This window comes from Cryptomeria japonica, chromosome 11, assembly GCF_030272615.1.
Source record: "Cryptomeria japonica chromosome 11, Sugi_1.0, whole genome shotgun sequence".
NCBI lineage: Eukaryota > Viridiplantae > Streptophyta > Pinopsida > Cupressales > Cupressaceae > Cryptomeria > Cryptomeria japonica.
This window is the reverse complement of record NC_081415.1, coordinates 206,401,581-206,423,195: the sequence shown is the minus strand read 5'-3', so window position 1 is coordinate 206,423,195 and position 21,615 is coordinate 206,401,581. Positions and strand designations below refer to the sequence as shown.

General features: G+C 32.0%; 1 protein-coding gene across 1 annotated transcript; it reads left to right on the top strand.

Annotated features, from left to right (window-relative positions):
- Positions 1-13,577: 13,577 nt before the first annotated feature.
- LOC131067655 (zinc finger protein WIP6) lies at positions 13,578-15,063 on the top strand. Its single transcript, XM_058002753.2, has 2 exons — positions 13,578-14,371; positions 14,464-15,063. Exons 1-2 carry the CDS (start codon positions 13,781-13,783, stop codon positions 14,902-14,904), a joined length of 1,032 nt encoding a protein of 343 aa, XP_057858736.2. The 5' UTR covers positions 13,578-13,780; the 3' UTR covers positions 14,905-15,063.
- Positions 15,064-21,615: the final 6,552 nt, after the last annotated feature.

Sequence of the window (21,615 nt, the reverse complement as noted above, 5' to 3'; positions counted from 1 at the left end):
CAATTTCATTTGTGAATATGTGTAACATTATCTTATAAACGTTAATTTTGAGGGTGGTTTTTAGTAATGTTGTTTTGTTTGGACTTGATGTCTTTGGACTCTCCATATGTGACTCTTTTCACCCATATTTTTTTTGTGCATGAATATATATAGCACTATTTCATAAATGATACGTTTTACACTGGTTTTCTATAATATTGCAGTTCAAGAATCTAGACAAGACATCAAATCGAAACAAAACAACATTACATAAAACCACTACACAACGATTTAATGAACGTACTTTGTTCTATTAACATCACACTATAAAAAATCAAGAGAAAATGGAGTACAATCACATAACAATTCAAAGAGTGTGAGTGCATGACAGTTGGATAGAACTCCCTGGCATGGATTTGAAAGGTGATGGTCAATGTTGCTCCACATTAAGTGAATGGGGAAGCTTCGTTCCACCACGCAATCATGGAAACACCTTTTTCCCCAACACTTCCCCACCTGGAACAAAATATTCCCTCACAGATCTTGCTTTGCCAACACTCAATGCCCCTCAAGATTCCTTAGACTTCCATGCTCATCTACACAGGGAATTCAAACAAGACAGAAGAAACTCCCAAAAGTAGCTCAAATTTCCTGTCAAACATCTCGTACAGGACTGCAAACTCCGTGAAATTCACTCCAAGCTCTGGGGCCTCAATCTGCACCTTACACGTTTGAAAACTCCATTGAATTGATGAGTTTGCGGCACGCATTCCTCATGCCCAAAAAGTTCCTGCAAATTGATAAAATGCTGGTAATGGTAGGGTCCGCCATTGGAGCAGCTGCTTTCGAGAACTCTCATTCCGGCCCTGTTTTCTGAACGGTAAGTTTGTAAGTAAACCGACATACCCAATCTGACAAATGCTGTACATTTACTGATTAATGTCTCCCCACACAAAGCACCTTGCAGTAATAAGACCGAGATAGACGGCGAGTCACAGGGGAACATTGTTAATTTATCATAATAATCTGAATCTGCCATGACCCATCTCTCAGAACCTTTTCTAAAAGCTCCCATCCCATTACTCTGCACAGAAGAGTTTCCTAGAGCAGACTGGATAAAATAATACACAGTTCAGTTCAAACTTCACAGCATGAGACTGAAATGTCTTGTCTGAATGGATTACTGTAGATGGGTTTTGTTTTGGAGCTGGTGTTGTCATGGATTGAATGAATCCTACAATTGGGTGTTGCCACCTTTGACGTTTCAGTGTCGTATTGCTTTGTGGGTAATTGAATGCATTGTATGGGGCTGTGCAAAGTTAGGGCACAGCTATCAAGAGCAGACAAGATGGACCCACTGCCACTCCCTCCGGTAATAGCCTCCGCAGGTTCTGTCCATGCAGACAAGATTATCATCTTTTCTGTGAATCACCCATGCGTCCACCGACGGCACCGGTAATCCAGCATTAGGTCTAACAATGCAGAGATTTAGAGTACTTATTGGTAAAGTGTGGACATCATGATTGCGGAACAGTCCGAATGAAGTTTTTGAGGAGACAAGATTTCACAAAATGGTAGGTTTCTTAATCAAGATACATTATGCAAGAGTAAGTATTGAAGAAATTTGGAAATGGGTTAACCTCAAGTCTCTTGGTTCTTTATATATGAAAAAGCGTGGGCACCATCATCGATTCTCATCTAGGTAAAGATGGCATTACATTATAGTGTTGGGCATATGAAGACATTTGAGACAACTACGTTGATATTCTAAAAGTTGAGTCTCTAAATACTTTCTTTGACGAGGATCAAATAGAAAAGATGGCATATTACTTGGTCAAAATTCACTACACAAGAAACTTGTTCAACAAAGATTAATGGTCACTCTATGTTTATTTATGGTGTGAAGTATCGATTCTCATCTAGGTAAAGAATGCCATTACATTATAGGGTTAGGTATGTGAAGGCATTTGGGACAAATATGTTGATATTCTAAAAGTTGAGTCTCTAAATACTTTGTTCGAGGAGGAACAAATAGAAAAGGTGGAATACTTGGTCAAAATTCACAACAAAAGAAACTTGATCAACAAAGATTAATGGTCACTCTATGTTTGTTTATGTGGTTTGTTGGTTTGATCTTTTAGGGTCATTATGTTGTTTTCAATCTTGGGTCATGTATATTGTTTGGTCTCTTGGATGTCGTTTAAAAAATTCAATCATTTATTCATTCAGTGATTGTCCACTTAGGCCCCAAGTAAAGATATGGATTGTTATGGGTTCACGCATTCTAAAAGTAAATAGTGGAATTGAAAATGGATCCTTTTATAGTCCACGATACCAATGGTATGTTTTTGGGTTTACAAATGACTTATAGTATATGGGACTATCTCATACTCCATGCAAGAGGCACCTAACTACGAGGTGTACATACTATCCAACCCCCTCCAAGATTTGAACTCAGGACCTCTCTTTTCAAGAGTATAAGTTCTCCACCATTAGGCCAACTCAAGTGTACTAGTGGAAATGGTGTTTATTGTTTTGGATTTTAAAAGAGCTATGACCTTTTAAGATAATAAATAATAGAGTAATATTGGGATGGGTCTTTCCAAGAAGTTTTGATGCCTCACCCTTGTAAGTTTCATTAGATATCTGAGTTCTAAGTTGACAAATATTAGTAGCTAGGAGATCTTGATACTTCACTCTTATTCTAAACATACCTAGATGAAACAAGTGTTAAGTAAATAAATCATGCTAAGTGAATCAATCATGAGAAATGAAAATGAGTTTGTGTCAAATATTGCTCATGAAAAATGGGTTCATGTCAAATACTATTTATAAAATATGGATTAAGATTGACTCAAAAAAATATTAGTTTCTAAAGAGCTGTAGCTCGATGGTTAAATATAATTAATAAGGGCAATGATATTTTCCTTGATTAAGTCATCCACCAAGGTTCAAACTCTTGAAGGTGCAATATATAAGGTATGAGGCCAAGATAGTACATTAGGTGACTTTGGTGGAATAGGTACCTATTAGTCCTTAGATCTCAACCAAAGAGATATTATTTTATATTTGTTCCCACTGCCAACAAGTTATGCAAAAAATTTGATATAATGAGTGTTGAGTGGACAGTTCATGCTTGTGTCATATGAGTGACCTCTTGATAAATTTGATACTTCACCCATTTGAGCACCATGTAGATGCAATTAGAGTTAAATGAATCAATCATGTTCATGAGAATTGGGTTTGTGTCAAATATTGCTCATGAATGGCTTGTCTCAAATGCTACTCATAAAATATGGGTCAATAAGTTCCACTCAAAAAACTATGCAATTACCAAAGAGTTTAGTTTAATTGATTAATTTAATAGTTGGTGAGAGAAATGGTATGTTCCTTGATTAAGCCATCAATCAAAGTTCAAACTCTTAAAGGTGTAATAAATAAGCTATGATGTTGGGATTGTACATTGGACAACTTTAGTGGAATAGGTATCTCTTTGTCCTTGGTGCTCAACCAGAATGATATTAGCTTAGATTTGTACTCCTAATACCTATATGTGATGAGTGTTAAGTGAATCAATCCCACTAAGTGAATCAATCATGCTCATGTGAAATGAGTTTGTGTCAACTATTACTCGTGAGAATTAGACTCATGTCATAAAATATGGGTACTCAAGTTTCACTAAAAAACTTTGCAGTTTTCAAAGAGTTGTAACTCAAGTGGTTGAGCACAACCGATGAGGGTAATGGTATGCTTCTTGATCAAGTCATCCACCAAGATTCAAACTATTGAAGGTACAACAAATAAGGTATGAGTCTAGGGTTGTACATTGGATGACTTTGGTGGAATAGGTACCTCTTAGTCCTTGGATCTCAACCAAAGAGATATTAGCTTATATTCATTCTCCCAACACTAGCAAGTCACAAAAAAATGAATCCAAAATAAGTTGAAAATCTTACACACAAAACACACATGCAATTAAATCCTTAAAACCATCATAATAGACAACAAGCATTTAGAATATCCAATAATAAACATTTATAGACACAAATCAATATTTATTATTATTAATTAATATAAATTGATGAGGGTTGATTGTAAATTGTGTAGTTAAATCTCAACAAATTATTATAATTTAATCATTTTAAGAAAAACTTGTGTACTTGTATCCTTCTCAAAAAAAATATAATGATTGTGTCCCATTAAAAGTGATACTAGATATTTTGTCAGGTGGTTGAATTTATCACTCTTAAATTACATGATAAATTTTAGTATGGGTTGATGAAAATTAACTCTAAATTATGTAGTTGAATCATAATTAATTATGATTAATTAATAATTTTAATAAGGGAATATGTTTATGCACCTTTCAAAAAGTATTATGATGTGTCTTTTTAAAATAAAGTTTACTATCAAATATTGGGTGTCTAAATTTGTCACTCTTAAGCATAACTTCATGATTATATTTCAGAACATTCTCTCTTTATGGTTGCATTACTTAGAGCCCAAAGTTAAGTTTTATAATGATAAAAATAGTGGATGTATCCCACTAAAAGTGGTTTTCACTATCAAACATCAAGTGGTTAAATTTGTCACTCTTGGGGATAATTTTATGATTATGTCCATTAAAGTATTGTATTTTAATTCACAAATTGTATATAGCATAAAGTTAAATATTACAATTTTAAATATTCTTGATGTGTCCTCCTAAAAGTGGCTCTCACTATCAAATATCGGGTGGCTAAATTTGTCTCTTGAGCATAATTTTATGATTATATTCATTAAACATCTTCTTTTTGTGCTCACATTATCCGTAGCCCAAAGTTAAATTTTAAAATGGTAAAACTTACATACTCGTGTCATTTTCCCTTATGTATTTTTCTCCATTTTCAATTGTATTATGGTAAATGCAATAATTAGTTTACAAGTGATATATTTGTGTGTAGATTTTAGGTCATAACATCACACATCACAATCCCTCGACATTCATTCTTGATCACTATATGCATTAAATTCATTGAACCCTAGATTGGATTTGCAAGTGTAGACTTGACCTAGGTCAAGTAACTATAGTCAGAATTAAGATCCTTCAACTTTTAAGATTTAAAAATTCAAATATATTGTCTTGTCAATCATTTCACAAGTTGTGAGATGACCTAGAACATATTTTATTGGTTTATGATCTTGTTTGTTATATCTAAATATATCCATTCACTCATTTGAAAGCATCTATGATTTATCAAGGAAGAATTCTAAGGTCTTATCGATTTAACATTTATGCTCAAGTATTCTAGTAGCATTTATCTTAGAATTATTAAAGCATATAATCCTAGGTTAATTTTACACTTTCTTGTTGTCTTTGATCTTTTCACTCATGGCTATAAAGCCAATTTTCTTAGAGTATGAACCATGGACAACATGACTAAATTGCAATCTAGTATTTCCCCAAAAGGTGTTTGCAAACACTATTAGTCCTTACAATATTTAGACATTAAGAAATTGAGGTTAAAAATATCAAAACTATAATTATTAAAAAATCTATTCCATGACTTACATGGTCATATCCATGCATCTTAGTTCTATACACACAAATATTGCTAAGATGTAAATTTAACCCTAGACAATGCACAATAAGATTATAGGTGAGGAATAGAGTGCAAAATTTTAGGATCTTGACAAATTGCTTCCTAACATCTACATATGATTTTGTATATATAATTAATTAGAGTTGTGTAATTCTACATTTAATTTATTTAATTTACATATTTATTAAGGTCATGCACAAGAAGTTGAGTCCACTTTTTGGCCAAATAGTGGAAGTGTTTTGCTAATTTTTAGAATGTCACAATTGACCTAAACATTTGAAGCACTTAAGAGATTGAATCTTTAAAAAAGTCAGTAATTTGAAGTGTGGTACTTGAAGTCTAGTTTCCAAATATGTAATATCTAGATGATACAAATTGATTTTCAATACACAAGTCTAAAAACTACTATTTAAAAGTCACTTTTTCAGGACCATACCATGCACATGTACGACAACCATGTTTCTACCTAAATAAAATTATTTTTCTAAATCTTCTTGGGAAAAAGTTTGTAAGACACTGAATATTGTTGGGGATATTTTTGTAATTTTTTTTTAATATTTTTTAATTTTTTTATTGGCCCCAATTGTTGTCTTGAAAATCCCTCATGTATGACAACCATAAGTAAACCTAAAGTTCTCATTTTTAATTTTTTTTTCATAGTGAAAATAGTTATGCATAGATTGTTGTCATATAATTTATTTATTTTTAATGTAAAAAATAAAAAGTTGTTAAAAAAATATGTTATTTCAATTTTATAGACCAATTTCATTAAAAATTATTTAAGAAATATAAAAAATAATCTAATTGTAAAAAAAATAAATTGAAATCTAGACAGTCTCATCTATGATGGGTTTTAATTTAGTTAAATGATCTTCAAAAAAAGTATTTAGACATATGTCTAAAGTCACTCTTTTCTAATGACATTGACATGACCTTCAAGATGCAAGTCAAAGCAAGTGCAAAGCTAAGGGTCAGCTCCCCAAGCCTCTTTCCAACTCGAAATTTGCAGTGAAACTGACTTGAGATTCATTTATTTTTTAAATAGGATCCCATTACATTTTTTTTAAATTACAATGGGTCGAAAGGAAATGGGATCTCATTTCATTTTTTACCATATTTTTTTTATCATTACATAAAATGATATACCATGATTTTACTACAACTTGATATCTAACAGTGTACAATCGACTAAGACTTATTCAACAATTTTTTAGTGGTTATAATTGTCTTACACAAACTCTTTACATGTAACATTATATTCAATTTTGGAAGGAGTCAACAATTGCAACAATTCTAAAGTGGAATATTCTATTTCATGAGTCATAATGAAGAGGAATAGAAAAGAATATATATTTGGTTAACTTAACAATGATGATTATTTGAATACATATTTTGATGATATTGGTGTTGCTTATACATAGTTAAAATTGATTTATTGTCATTTTGTATCCTTAAGCCATCTTGTTAGGATTCATTAAGCCATTCTATTAGAACCCCTTAAGCCATCATCTTACCCAGGACCTTAAATCATCTCCTAATTATATATAACTAATGTGATCACATGAAACATACTTTTATGACATTCATCACATACTTTGAGGGTTTGATCAAGTGTTTCTCCCATTAATCCATGTCCTATTAGGACCCCTCAAGCCATTCTTCCGGGAGCCATTAAACCATCATCTTACTTTGGACCTTAAATCATCTCCTAATTATATCTAACTAATATTTGTTGCAGGTCTCCCACAACTACATAGTGTCGATGACTACTAATCTTGTGCAGTCAACTCATGACAAATTAATGAGTTCCTATAATACAATAAACATCAATTGATTGTAATTAATTTATATGATAAGTTGTATGATATAGTTAATACTTATTTTATAATGTTCGTGTATGATGTAATTAATTTTTACTTACGTACATTTTTTTTTGCAAATCCCCTACAAGAACATCCAACATGATTGTCTCTACTCATTTCCATCATACCAATGCATTGGATCAATTTTGTATCTTTGAACTATTTAAAGTGGGTCAATATTAATGTTATATGTTTAATATTTGTTATAATTATAAATTACTTTAGTTTTAATGTTATATTTCTATAAGTTTGTAAATTTCTTCAACTTTAATGTTATACGTTATAAGTTCCTAAATTGCTACAATTGTAATGTTATATGTTTAACATAAATGCTATAAGTGTAATGTAGGGAAATAGGGATTTACTAGCCTAAGCATGCAAATAAGGAATCAAACCTAGAAATAAATTAGGCCTCAACTTCAAACCTATTGGTGATATTAGGGCACTATGTTGTTTGATTGTTCTCCTTAGTTGAATTGATTTGAATTGAATGTGAAGAACTAGGCTAAAAGGTGCAAAATTGGCAATGAACAACATAAACTAGCAAATGCAAATCTAGAAATGAACTAACATGTATAGAACTGGAATGGGATCTAGAGAGGAACCTACCATAGAAATCTAAGATGAAACTAGGTGGACACTGATGCTAGGCATCCATATCCAACTAGTGAATTTTTTTGTATTGAAACTAGATCTGAAACCCTAAGATCATGTGCTTACTTCCTACCAAATATGGTCCCAGACTAGGATGACAAGGATGTTAGGAACCCTATTTCTAGTGGATAGAGATGCTAGGAACCCTTATATAGATGATTCCAGATGAAATTTGGAGAGGTTCTATGTTTTTAGGTACTAAAAAAATTTTGTCTCTTGTCTCCATTAGAAACCTATAGCTAAACAAAGATCTTCACACAAGAGGAGAAAAATGGTGTTTGGGGCTATATAGGGGTTTTCCTTAGTCAAACCCTAGGTTGGGACCTAACCTTACAATAATTATGAATAGAAAATAAAAGTGAATTGAAATAATTGAATGGAAATGTTTGATTGAAATGATTATACCTTCAATTGATGATGCAATGTTCCTAAGATGAGTCCTCCATGTGTTGATGCAATAACATGCTAACTTATAGTAAAATTCATCATGAAATCATAATTGGAAACATAATTGAAAATGTCTTTTTGTAGCTTGTTGTTCCTTGAACTTAGTTATGCTCTTGAATTATAATAATTTCTCTTGGGAATCAATAATGAGATAATACAAGATGAGGAAATGAATTAGGAGTGATGTCTTATATAGGGATTTCGAAGTAAAATCACCTTTTGGCCAACCTAGAATAATCATATTTTCACATTAGAGATAGATGTAGAATGAAAGACTAGCATTTATCACCCTCTCAAAATTTTGGCCAATTTGCATCGAACAATGTTTTCTAATTTCTAGTGTCTCAACAAGATAGTCCCAAAATTTTAGGGTTGAAGAGATAATAGGGTCTTGATTCCAAAATTATAATTTATGTGAAAAGTTATAATATTTTAGTGGGAGAAATTTTTTTTTGAAATTTGAAATAGGTAAGGGCTTATAATGAATTAAGCTGATAAAATAAAGGGAACATCTAAAATTAAGGGTTGAAATAAAGTTTTGATGTATTAAAGTGAAATAGGATGCACATGTAATATTGAATTAAACATTAGTTTAATGAAATAAAAGGTCCTATAATGTATATAGGAATGGGTGCTAGGAGAGTGTGAAATTGAACTCCATAAGTGAAGGAGTACAATTTACGTCAATACAATAAGTTTGTAAATTGCTTCATTTATAGTGTTATATGCTATAAGTTCATACATAGCTACAATTTTATGAGCTATATGTTTAACATTTGTTATAAGTTTGTAAATTGATTCAATTTTAATGTAAATAATGAACTATACTTCTATTGCCACCTAAATAATGTAAAAAATTGTTAAGTGCATAATTGAGATGAATATGACTTATTGGAAGATCAACCCTCTAATACTCTAGGTTAATATTTATAGTTCACATGCTCTCCATATTAATCTATCTATGCAAACATTATTTAATGTCATCTCCTACTTAGAGGCATATCCTTTGTGGCATTGAATACTATTATACCATATTAATGATACATTTCTATTATATTTTTTATTTATTTGTTTACTTTTGTTTGGGGATATATTTTTTTTTATCTAAGTTATAAAATGGGGACCAAAATAAGGGAATCTCATCCAGAACATGAACACTTATCAATAATATGCCAAAAGAGGCTTGAACCTTGGATGAAAGAACCACAATACCATGATTTAAGCATCACACTATACTATTATTGATACCATTTTCATTTATTTATATCAACTTTTATTTATTTATTAATGGAATGAATTCCACTACATAAATATTACTATATTTACCCTTGCATTTAATAGACTATAGTATTATGAAAAAGCGTACATCTAAACAAAAAGTCATTCTTTGACTAAGCTATCAAAAGAAGGAAATATAATCGATTTAAATCACCCAAAATTTGCACATTTACTTAACTGTTTAATCAACAAACAAATAATTGCATCATTTTGTGTTGAGAAGTTCTATGAAAATTTCAATACATTTTGGCAACTCATTGATATCGAGAGCAGGGACCTAAACTAGATGTATAATAAGTTTCTTTTGACTTGGAGCTAAGGAATAAGGAGTATCTATCCTATCAAATTTACCTTGGGCATGATCCTAACCTTGTCCTTTATTTATTGCACTTTTAAAATATTTGAACCATTCTACCAAATTTACCTAATACATGTTTCAATCCTCATCATTTATTTATTGCATTTATTTGAAGCATTCTACCAAATTTTCCTAAGACATGATCCTATCCTCATCCTTTATTTATTGCATCTCTAAAATATTTGACCATTCTACCAAATTTGTATAGGATATGATCCTAACCTCGTCCTTTATTTATTGCATCTCAGAACCATTTAAATCTTGGTCGATGACATAATAAAAATATACATCTGACCCTCACCCTCATCCCCACAAATCGTACTCAACCACCAATTGACCCACAACCTTTTAACAATCAATCAAATTCCAAATAAATAGACAATCAAAAGAAGATATTTAAGTGATGTAAATTCAGTTAAAGCTAATAAGTCTATGACACCTTGTCTTTTATAGGCAGTCCTAAATGCAAGGCTATATATTGCTTCTCCATGCATGGCCGACAAGATGTTTCAATTTCAAGAAGTCGGAAATTTAGTAAGCACTTTGAAAAGAAAAAGGACTTTCCCAGGTGGAGAGTAGGAGACGTGATACTGTTCTGGCCATTCCCTTTGAATGAATAATTTTGGTACAAACATAATTCTAGTGTGGCCCGTTTGGGGAAGGGCACAAGGCAGGCTGCATTTGTAGTCAATGGTTTTGGTGATGCAACGCAGCTGAATTGACGGTGTGGGTCACCACCCTGCTTTGCCGCTCTCCTGTCGGCTATTCCCATCATCTCTCACACCACGCCTACCACCACACAAACCATACCTTACCTTCATTCACATCCCTCATTTTGATTTTATGGTGGATTATATAGATATTGGTATCTATGCATTTCACATTCCTTACTTTGATTCTATGTATCTATGTGATTTATAGTCTAAGACAATTTTTACTATTGCAATTTTCTATGATCGATAGTAATGTTTTTTATTAGATAAGCGGGGAGAGGGTCTTGATCCCTTACAAAATGAGAAACAACAAAGTAGAGACATCAACCAAATACATCAAAATCAGTGAGGGCCCCCAACATTGAGACCCACCGGATCATCGGAGAAGAATCCGGCCAAAAGAAATCAGCTAAACGAACCAAACAATTTAACCAGTAGCAGCAATAAGACCTGAAAACAGAGAACAAACAATGTCATGTTATGAAAGAATATGTATTTGATTAACAATGTTATTTGATCGATAGTAATGTTATGAAAGAATATGTATAATTTGATTAACTTAATTACGACGATTATTAGAGAAACTCAATTGATTAAAAGATGAATTATCAAGAAACGAAACCTAATATGATCACTTCTCATTTGATCATTCCATTGAATGGTTGTTCATTAGAGAATATAGGGTGGATTATAATGTTATGGAAAAATAATACATATTTGATTTATGTTATGAAAGAATATGTATTTGATTAACAATGTTATTTGATCGATAGTAATGTTATGAAAGAATATGTATAATTTGATTAACTTAATTACGACAATTATTAGAGAAACTCAATTGATCAAAAGATGAATTATCAAGAAACGAAACCGAATTTGATCACTTCTCATTTGATCATTCTATTGAATGGTTGTTCATTAGAGAAAATAGGGTGGAATATAATGTTATGGAAAAATAATACATATTTGATTAACTTAATTATGATGATTGCTAGAGAAACCAAATTTATTGAAAAATGAATTATCAAGAATTTGAACTTGACCAATCACCACTCGTCAGATCTTTCCATTAGAAGGCCATTCATTAGAAAATATAGGGTAGATTATAATGTTATGAAATAATATATATTTGATTAACTTGACTATGATGATTATTAGAGAAACTTAATTTATCTAAAGGTGAACTATTGAGAAATTGAACTTGACCCAATCACATCTTATTTGATCATTCGAGAGGAAGACCATTCATCGGAGAAATTCAACTTTTATGATTATTAGAGAAGCTCAATTTATTGAAAGATGAATTATTGATAAATTGAACCTAACCCAATTACATCTCATTTGATCATTCCATTGGAAGTCTGTTCACTAAAGAATATCTAGGGTAGATTATAATGTTATGACAAAATATATATTTGATTAACTTAGCAAAGATGAGTATTAGAGAAGATCTTAATTTATCAAAAGATGAATTATTGAGAAATTGAACTTGACCCAATTGCATCTCATCTAACCAGTCCATTGGAAGATTATTCATTAGAAAAAATTAAATATCAAAGAAACCCAATTTATTGAAAGATGAATTATTGAGAAATTGAACCTGACCCAATGGTGTTTCATCTGATCATTTCATTGGAAGGTTGTTCATTAGAGAGTATAATGTAGATTATAATATTATGAAAATATATATATTTGATTAACTTAATTGTGATAATTATTAGAGAAACCCTATTTATCAAAAGATGAATCATCGAGAAACTGAACTTGACCCAATAGAATCTGATTTGATCATTCCATTGGAAAATCATTTGTTACATAATGTAGGATAGATTATAATATTACGAAACAAAATATATATAATTAACTTAACAACAATGATCAAATTGAAGAAATCCAATCACAAATATTATGTTCGAAAGAATATATATTTAATTAACTTAACCACGATGATTATTAGAGATTCAATCTAACCAAAGATAAATTATCAAAAAAATTAACTCGACCCAATCACATCTTATCTTATCATCCCATTGAAATTATGTTCATTCGAAAGAATATATATGATTAACTTAACCATGCCAACTATTAGAAAAATTCAATCTAACCAAAGATGAATTATCGAAAAATTAAACCCGACCCAATCACATCTTATCATCCCATTGAAAGTCCCTCCATTTGAAAGAATATATATGATTAACTTAAGCATGCTGGCTGTTAGAAAAATTCAATCTAAACCAAAGATGAATTGTTGAAAAATTGAGCCCAACCCAATCACATTGTATCTTATCATCCCATTGAAATTTTGTCCATTCGAAAGAATATATACGATTAACTTAACCAAGCTGACTATTAGAGAAATTCAATCTAACCAAAGATGAATTATCAAAAAATCAAACCGACCCAATCACATCTTATCATCCCATTGAAAGTCTATCCATTTGAAAGAATATATATGATTAACGTAACCATACTGACTATTAGAAAAAAATAATATAACCAAAAATAAATTATCGAAAAATTGAACCCGACCCAATCACATCTTATCTTATCATCCCATTGTCCCATTGAAAGGGAATAAGTTTGAGAATATCACATCTTATGCCTGACCAAATAAACATAATAGGCAGTGGGCAAATGATGCCCGCGGAGCCCGGTCTATTACCTGGGCCAAGATAAGATTTAATAGTGAAGAAAGAGAGCTTGGTCTCGGTTGGAGTTGGTGATTAAGGTTTGGGTGGAGGGAGACCGTGCAGTCGCAGTGACAAGTGACAAGTTATTCCCAATGACACGCTAATCGAGTGCAACCGGTCTTTCCTGTTTTAAAATCCTCTCTCCTTCCCCGTCTCCCCACCTCAACTTCTAACCCATTTCCTTCTTTCCCTCACTTGCACTGCACCCACAGCTTCTATGTACCCAGACACCCATTTCCCCACACAGATGATCATCTCTGATCCTCTCCGTCTCCCCTTCGACAGGAGACTAGGCGTCATGGATTCCCTCATCTGCAACTTACCCACTGCCATTCCTTTCATGGCCCAAGACTGTGTAACTTCCTCCTCCTCCTCCTTTCAGACGCTCCACCCAAACGAATATGACGAAGCAGAAGAAGAAGAAGAGCCCATTCTGAGCCTCAGACCACCCGGTGAAAGGCGCCCCAAACACTCATACCCGCCGGGTGTGCCGGGTGTGCACTCATACCCACCGGATGTGCACTTCCACAGGTCGGATGCGCACTCATACCCGCCGGATGTGCACTTCCACAGGTCGGATGTGCACTCACACCCGCCGGGTGAAGAGCACAGACATCAGCCCGGTGGAGAGCATTCCAGAGTGACGGTTGCCTTACAGGTTGGTCCTCCGTCAGTCTCAGAAGTTGAGGGGGCGGAGGAACGGGTCGGAGAGTATTGGATCCCCACACCGGCGCAAATTCTGGTGGGACCGACGCAGTTTTCATGCGTCGTCTGCAATAAGACGTTCAACCGTTACAACAATATGCAGGTAAGGTTCTTTTTTCTCTAACCAACAATGGCGGTTTATGGTGATTTCTGTTTCAGAAGCCCTAAAAAGTTCTGAATTTTGGCCCATTTCAGATGCATATGTGGGGACATGGATCGCAGTACAGAAAGGGCCCTGAATCGTTGCGAGGAACAAACCCTTCGGCTATTTTGAGACTCCCTTGTTATTGTCCTGCACAGGGTTGCAGGAACAATATTCACCACCCGCGTTCGAAGCCCCTGAAGGACTTCCGGACGCTTCAGACCCATTACAAAAGGAAGCACGGGACCATGATGAAGGCCTTTTCCTGTGGGAAATGCAGCAAGGCGTTTGCTGTTCGAGGGGACTGGAGAACCCATGAGAAGAATTGTGGAAAACTTTGGCTTTGCATTTGTGGGTCGGATTTTAAGCATAAACGGTCTCTGAAAGACCATATTCGGGCTTTTGGGAACGCCCATGCGCCTCATGAGCTTCGGTACTGCAGTAATGACGCTGCTGCTTCGCCTTCTGATGATTCTTCCAGTGCTTCTCCTTAGCCCTAAGTTTTTTTGTGTAGTACTGTTCATAATTCTACTGCATAGTCCGATCGGAATTCCCTGTATATTTCGTGGGAAGGATCCAGAGCAATGTAAAGAAGCTTTTAGAGCTTGGTTTTTTCATGTTTATTTTTAATACAGAGACGCCTTATTTCTTTCTGGGTAGTGTTTTTTTTGGCTGCTAATGCTTGTGTCGACATGAAAGGGCTTCGAATCTGGTCCTTTTTGATGATAAAATTATGGAAGCAATTATTAGTTTTGACGGGCCGTATCGCGAGCTTTGTAGTACAGTTAATAATGGATGGCATTGTTATCTGTTATGAAAATGTTTCTACGATTTTGAAAAGATGTCTGGTGCTTCTGTATTGGGTAGTAAAATGAATTCTATTTGGAAAGTATATCGGAATAGAAAGTATACGATTTGAAAACCTTTTTATCATTTACAGTCAAAACATATTTTACCTGAAAAAAAAAACTTTTAAAAACTACCGTCAAACCATTGTGAATCAATATATTATGAATAAAAAATGGATTTTGGTATCTGCAGTCTCTGCTTTATTTTTAACAGAATTCCAGCAGAAAGTAAAGAGAATGAAGTTTCCATTGAAAATAATTCATATGTAGATCAAGATCTTCATTATCTCGAAGTAGATTCTAGAATTTTTAGATTTTTTTTAGTTATTTTTATTTTGATGATGGATCATAGAATATGATCTTAAAAATCTTAAAAATAGATGATAATATTTATACATCAAATTGAAAATTTCAATTTAACATTTTAATACTTTTATACAACCTCATCCGATCTTCATTATCTCAAAGTCGATCTCATATTTTAGATTTAAAAAAATATTTTTCTTGATTATCTTTGTGGTGATGATGAATTATAGAATATGATCCAAAATATTGATGGAAAATACTTACACGACCAAATTCAAAAATTCCACAGTAACGTGTGCATATTTTTGTACGTACATTGTTAGTTTTCCAAATTGATTGGTTTTAACAATGTTATAAGAGCATTTTTTCAATTTTACAGTCATTTTGAGTGAGCAGGAGTTTGGCGATTGCCTTGCAGAGTGCAGACAGTTTTGAAACAATCAATATATATTTCAATAATTTTTAAATAATAATAATAATATAAATTTAATTTTATTCTTTAAAAAAATATCTATCACTTGCCTCTTCTTATCTATTCCTTGCTACATGTGGTTTACATCTAACTTGTAAAAATGACTTAAAATGCCATCCAGCTTCAACTCGAAGTGGCACATCTCTTGAAAGCAACATCAGCAACTAAATTTATAAGTGACACTTTCCTTGTCTGCAAGATGTTGGGATATGTTACTTATCTTAATAATAATAAGATTTTAATAGTGAAAAATCATCTTTATAATAATAAGAATTTTATATATAATTTTTAATGATTTGAATAATTATAAAATATTATTCAAAAAATTAAAGAGGTGAAAAGTACATATTCTTATACTTTTCTTTTTTGTTTTATACAAGTACATAGTCTTAATATATAATTTTGTTTCTTTTGGTTCAATCACTAATTAAAATTTTTGTTTGTTATGTATAAATATAATTTTGCCTTTCTTTTTTGTTTTATATATGTACATGGTCTTAATATATGGTTTTGTTTCCTTTGGTTCAATCACTAATTCAACATTTTGTTTGTCATGTATAAATATAATTTTGCCTCTATTCTAATCATTCCTAGCTCTTATTAGTGATTTCTCAACTAAAGTTAGCATTGTACCAAAGTTAGGATTGCATATGTGGTCTTATTAGCATTGGGTTGACTCAACCTAATGTTACAATTACCCACTAAATCATGCCAAGTTTTTCAAATTGTGCACATGGAATTTATATAAAAGGACATCATCCCTGTAGCATTTTGATTGAGTCAATCCACACACATTTGTTGACACTTAGAAAATGATCATTCAATAGTCAAACCTTTATCCTTGCTCTATCTTTTCATTAGTCATCCCATATACATCAATTTTACATTAAAATGCCAAAATTCTTACACATATTCTACCACTTTAGGTTTCAATGCACACATTCATGTATATGTCTATTGTCGATCACAATCACATGGTTTTGATTTTTTTGAGGTATCATTTTGACTTTCCATTCATTTAACATTTTTTTAGCGTTTCCATAAGTTTGGGTATGTTTATGTTTTGGATTATTATACTTTGTTGGTTGTTTTTCCTTTATGCATATAAAAACTAGATTTCTATACAAGAGTTCATATTTTGCAATAATTCCATACACCAATGCATGACTTGGACTATAACATGTGAATAGGCCTAAAAAACATCATGTAGATGTGCATGTATTGTGGTTGCATCCTTCAATGTGAACTCCATCTTCTAGTGCTACGTTCCTTCTATTTTATTCTTTTACGATTTTGAAATTAATTTGTTAATTCTATATTCCAATTTTTTATTTAGTAAATTAATATTTTACAACCCAACTCTCTTCCTCTTTCATTTAGTTTAATTAAAAATAAATAAAAAATTATTTAGATAAAATTTTACTTGATTTTCTATTATTACAGTAGCAAATTAATTTATTTTGAATATAAAATACAAAAATATTTCATTTCATTTGAATTGAATCTAGATAATGTAGTTATAAGGTTATTTGTACACCTTGGAGTCATTTAGGTAAACAAAATAATGTTTTTACATTACATGTTAGTAAACTCAACATAATGTATGTTGTAACACTCATTATAAGCTTCACAACCTAGTTCTCTTCTTTCATCATACTTTTTGTAGAGGTCATACAAATTTACAAATGTCTTATTCTAAATCACATACTATACATATTCAAATGACTTGATTTCTATAACTTCTCATATCTGTAATACCAAAAATCACACCTTGTGCAAATTCAACACAACAAATGACACCTTCGTCCACATCATCAGAGGTCGTGTACTATCGCTTTTATCTTTTTGCCCACCTAGATCGCTTTGTCAGCTTTAGACTAAAATATCACCAACTCTGCCAACCTATTATCTTCAAGACACTAGCATGACACAAATATGTTTGTGCGGCATGCTAGTGTCCCGCAAATCTGACAATCCGCAGGTGGTCGTTTGAGCATCACGCCTACGCCTGGAAGGAATTGTAATGCCTCTGCATGCGCCCACCGACATTGATTTTCCTTCCAGAGCCTATATCTCTCTCATTTGAAGACATTTTGGGGGATTCTTTTGCATTCTTGATTGTTTTCTTGCAAGTTAGAGCTTTTGGTGATCTTCTTGAGCGATATTGACAGGCTTTCACAACACCACCATTGTTGCATTCTCTCGAACAACTCAACATTATCTTGACAAGTCTTGGAAGGGGAGTTCACTTACTTTCCTTGATTTGTTTGCATATTCATAATCCTTTGCTCCAATCTATCTATTATTCCAATTGTGTTTCTTTCATCTTTATCATTTTATTTCACCATTGCTATTATATGGGTTGTCCGTGGAGGTGAAAACACCAAAATAGGGGTCTGATAGAGGTAGACTCCAAAACACAACCCCCAACATTTTCTTTCTTGCTTGTGTGCAGGTTTATAATCGTAGGAAAGTGATCATTTTGCGGGAGGCTTCAATCGTGGACCGGTTGTGAGCTTCCCCTATCCCTTTTTCCTATTTTGTTGTAGTATTTCATATTCTATATTGCTGGCTTAGTCATGTTATTTTTCATGTTTATTTAGTAATATAATTGCATCTGTCGTTTCTGTACGACTTTTGTACTTCGTCCGTATAGGATGACAGTGTGTCACGCTGGTGTCCCAGCTCTGTGCACTTGTCCTCAAGAGAGAGGCTTAGCAGAGTCATTTAGTAACTCTGTTTGTTGGTCATTTGTCTCATTTTGTACTTAGTTTTTCATTTTCATCCCCTGGCTCACCCTTAGCGCTAGTTTGAGTGAGGTAGAGCGAAGGTAAGTTTTTTCCTTGGGGTTCATCACCTTGAGAGTAACAAATCATGTCCTCTACAATATCATCCAAACATTACAATATTATGGATAAAAATAAGAGAATTATCTAATTGTAATTTTACTTAATTTTAAGTTATCATAACACAAGATTGAGTTTTTTAAACAAAAAACTACAAAAAAATATTTTATTTTATTTGTATAATGTAGTGTTAATTGTAAACCTTAGAGGTATTTAAATGCTCAAAGTATAACTTTTCTACATTTTATAAACATTGAATTTTTTAGTTCTTAATTTAGTTATACATATAAACATTGACTCTTTATCTAAGTTAGTTTGGATATTGATCATTTAATTAATTAATATATTGTGTACATGTTATTTATTATCCTCTTCATTTGGGTGAACTCAAATTAAATCAAATATCCAACAATCTAGGTTTCATCGTCATATTTATCATCCCAATAAGAATCATTAAAAAATGTATTTACATATATATTTTAGCACACATCTAAAAAGATACCCAAACTTATGACAATTACACTCAACAAAAATTGAATAATGTGCATAAATATTAGCACCTCAATTATTTGGATACCTATTCTAATAGGTATTAAATCTAAATTAAATTGATATGTAGTTATAACTCCATCAATTTTAGAGAAATCTCGTTATCCCAATGAAAGCAACTAATAGATAGTAGGAGCTCCTTGTACAATATAACAAAGAGATATCCATTCAGTAAATAAAATCCTTCTCAAGTGATTATTATGAATTTTTCCTATGATTAAATGTATAAAACAAATGTACATAATATAAAAGAAGGTTAATGAATTGATATTTGGATTAAAATGTTAAATAAAGATCAAGGAAAAAGGATTTTTGCATGGGACATAGTACCCACATAAAATGCCAAGTAGTGATGGTGAGATTCCATTGCATAATTTGGATCAAACATTGTATGCATTCCTATTAGGCACCTTATGCTTTATAGATTAATATAGCTCCATTGTAAGCAACTAGAACAATGCTAACTTCCATATAAACAAGGTTATTGATCTTGTGTTGGAATCCCTTCTACCTCAAGGTATATTAAACAATTTGGAAATTTTGACTCGAAAATTTATTTAGGTAAACTTTTAGTTTACTTGTATTTAACTTTTTATTTTGTATCTAGGGATGATGATTTTATATAAGAAAGAATAATATTTTTGAACTATATTATTTTTAAATGTTTATTTATTTGTAAATTAATAATATATTTATATTAAATCTCTCTTATTTATTATAATAGGTGTTAGCATATTATCATTGGCAATTATATATAGTAAAAGACTAAAATATTTACTAAATCAAAAAATTATAATAAGATTTTTTCGTGTAGGATCAATTGAATTAAATTTAAATCCACATATTAGGTGAAGCATATAAGACCCCCAAAAAATGAGTATAGGGGATGCACATAATTTATGGTCTTGTTAGGGAAAATAGTGAACATGATAATTTAATTTAATTTCTAAATTCACAATGAATGAATAATTAAAAAATTGCATTAATTCCATTACTCAAACCCTTTGGTTGAAAACAAACTATATGACAATGTAAGCCCCATCAGTGGTCTTGAAAAGCTATTAGACTCGCTAAGCCTCATAATTTTTATTCTTATTTATAGGAGGACTTTTCTTGGAGATTTAATGGTTGATGTTATGTATACAACATGAAGAAAAGGAAAACATAATTAATATTAAAATATATTCTAAAGGATATTTTAAGAGGTTCAAATTTATATTTTATTTTTTTTTGGGGGATATTGTATGTGTAATCTAAACTCCTTGGAATGAATCGATACCTTACATGTCCATAAATTTGTGCTCTTTCATTGAACATGTCATATTAGAAACTCATACAATAGCCCATCAAAAAATATAAGAATGGAAGTCTACCATATTGCAACTCAACTGGTGAGAATGATAGTATGTTCCTTGATTACTACATCCACCAAATTCAAAATACCATGGAAGTACAATTGGACCAATTTATCAGAAAATGATTTTGAAGGATCAATTCATCTATTATAACAAATTAAATAAAGGACAACTCGCTACTCATATAGAGGTAGTTTTGAAGTATTAATCCATCTATTCATAACAACTTAACAGAAGGACAACTCAATTGGTGAAGATTGTGGCATGTTTCTTTATCACCACATCCACAAAACTTCAAATTCTATTGAAGTAGAATTGGGTCAATTTATCAAGAGGTGAATTTGAAGGATTGATTCCTCCATTAATAGAAACTTAACTAAAGGGAAAATCCCTATTCATCTAAGGTATTTATAAATGATTATTTTCATTAAGTCATAACAACTTAACTAGAGGACAACTTCATGTTCAAATATAGTATACTCCCTCATAATATTATAATCCACCATATAATAAAAAAATCCCATTTAACCTAAATGAAAGCACGACGTTCAAATTTAGGTATATACTATATGATGATGATGATATGTTGATTACCACATTCACCAATTTTTTAAATTCTATAAAAGTACAATTTGACCAATTTATCCAAAGGTTATTTTGAGGGATTGATTCCTCTATTCATAATATCTTAATTGAAGGATAGATTCTTGTTCATCTCGAGGTAGTTTTGAAGGATTGTTTCCTCTATTCATAACAATTTGACTGAAGTACAACTCCCTATTCATGTAGAGTTAGTTTTGAAGGATTGACTCCTCTATTCATAACAACT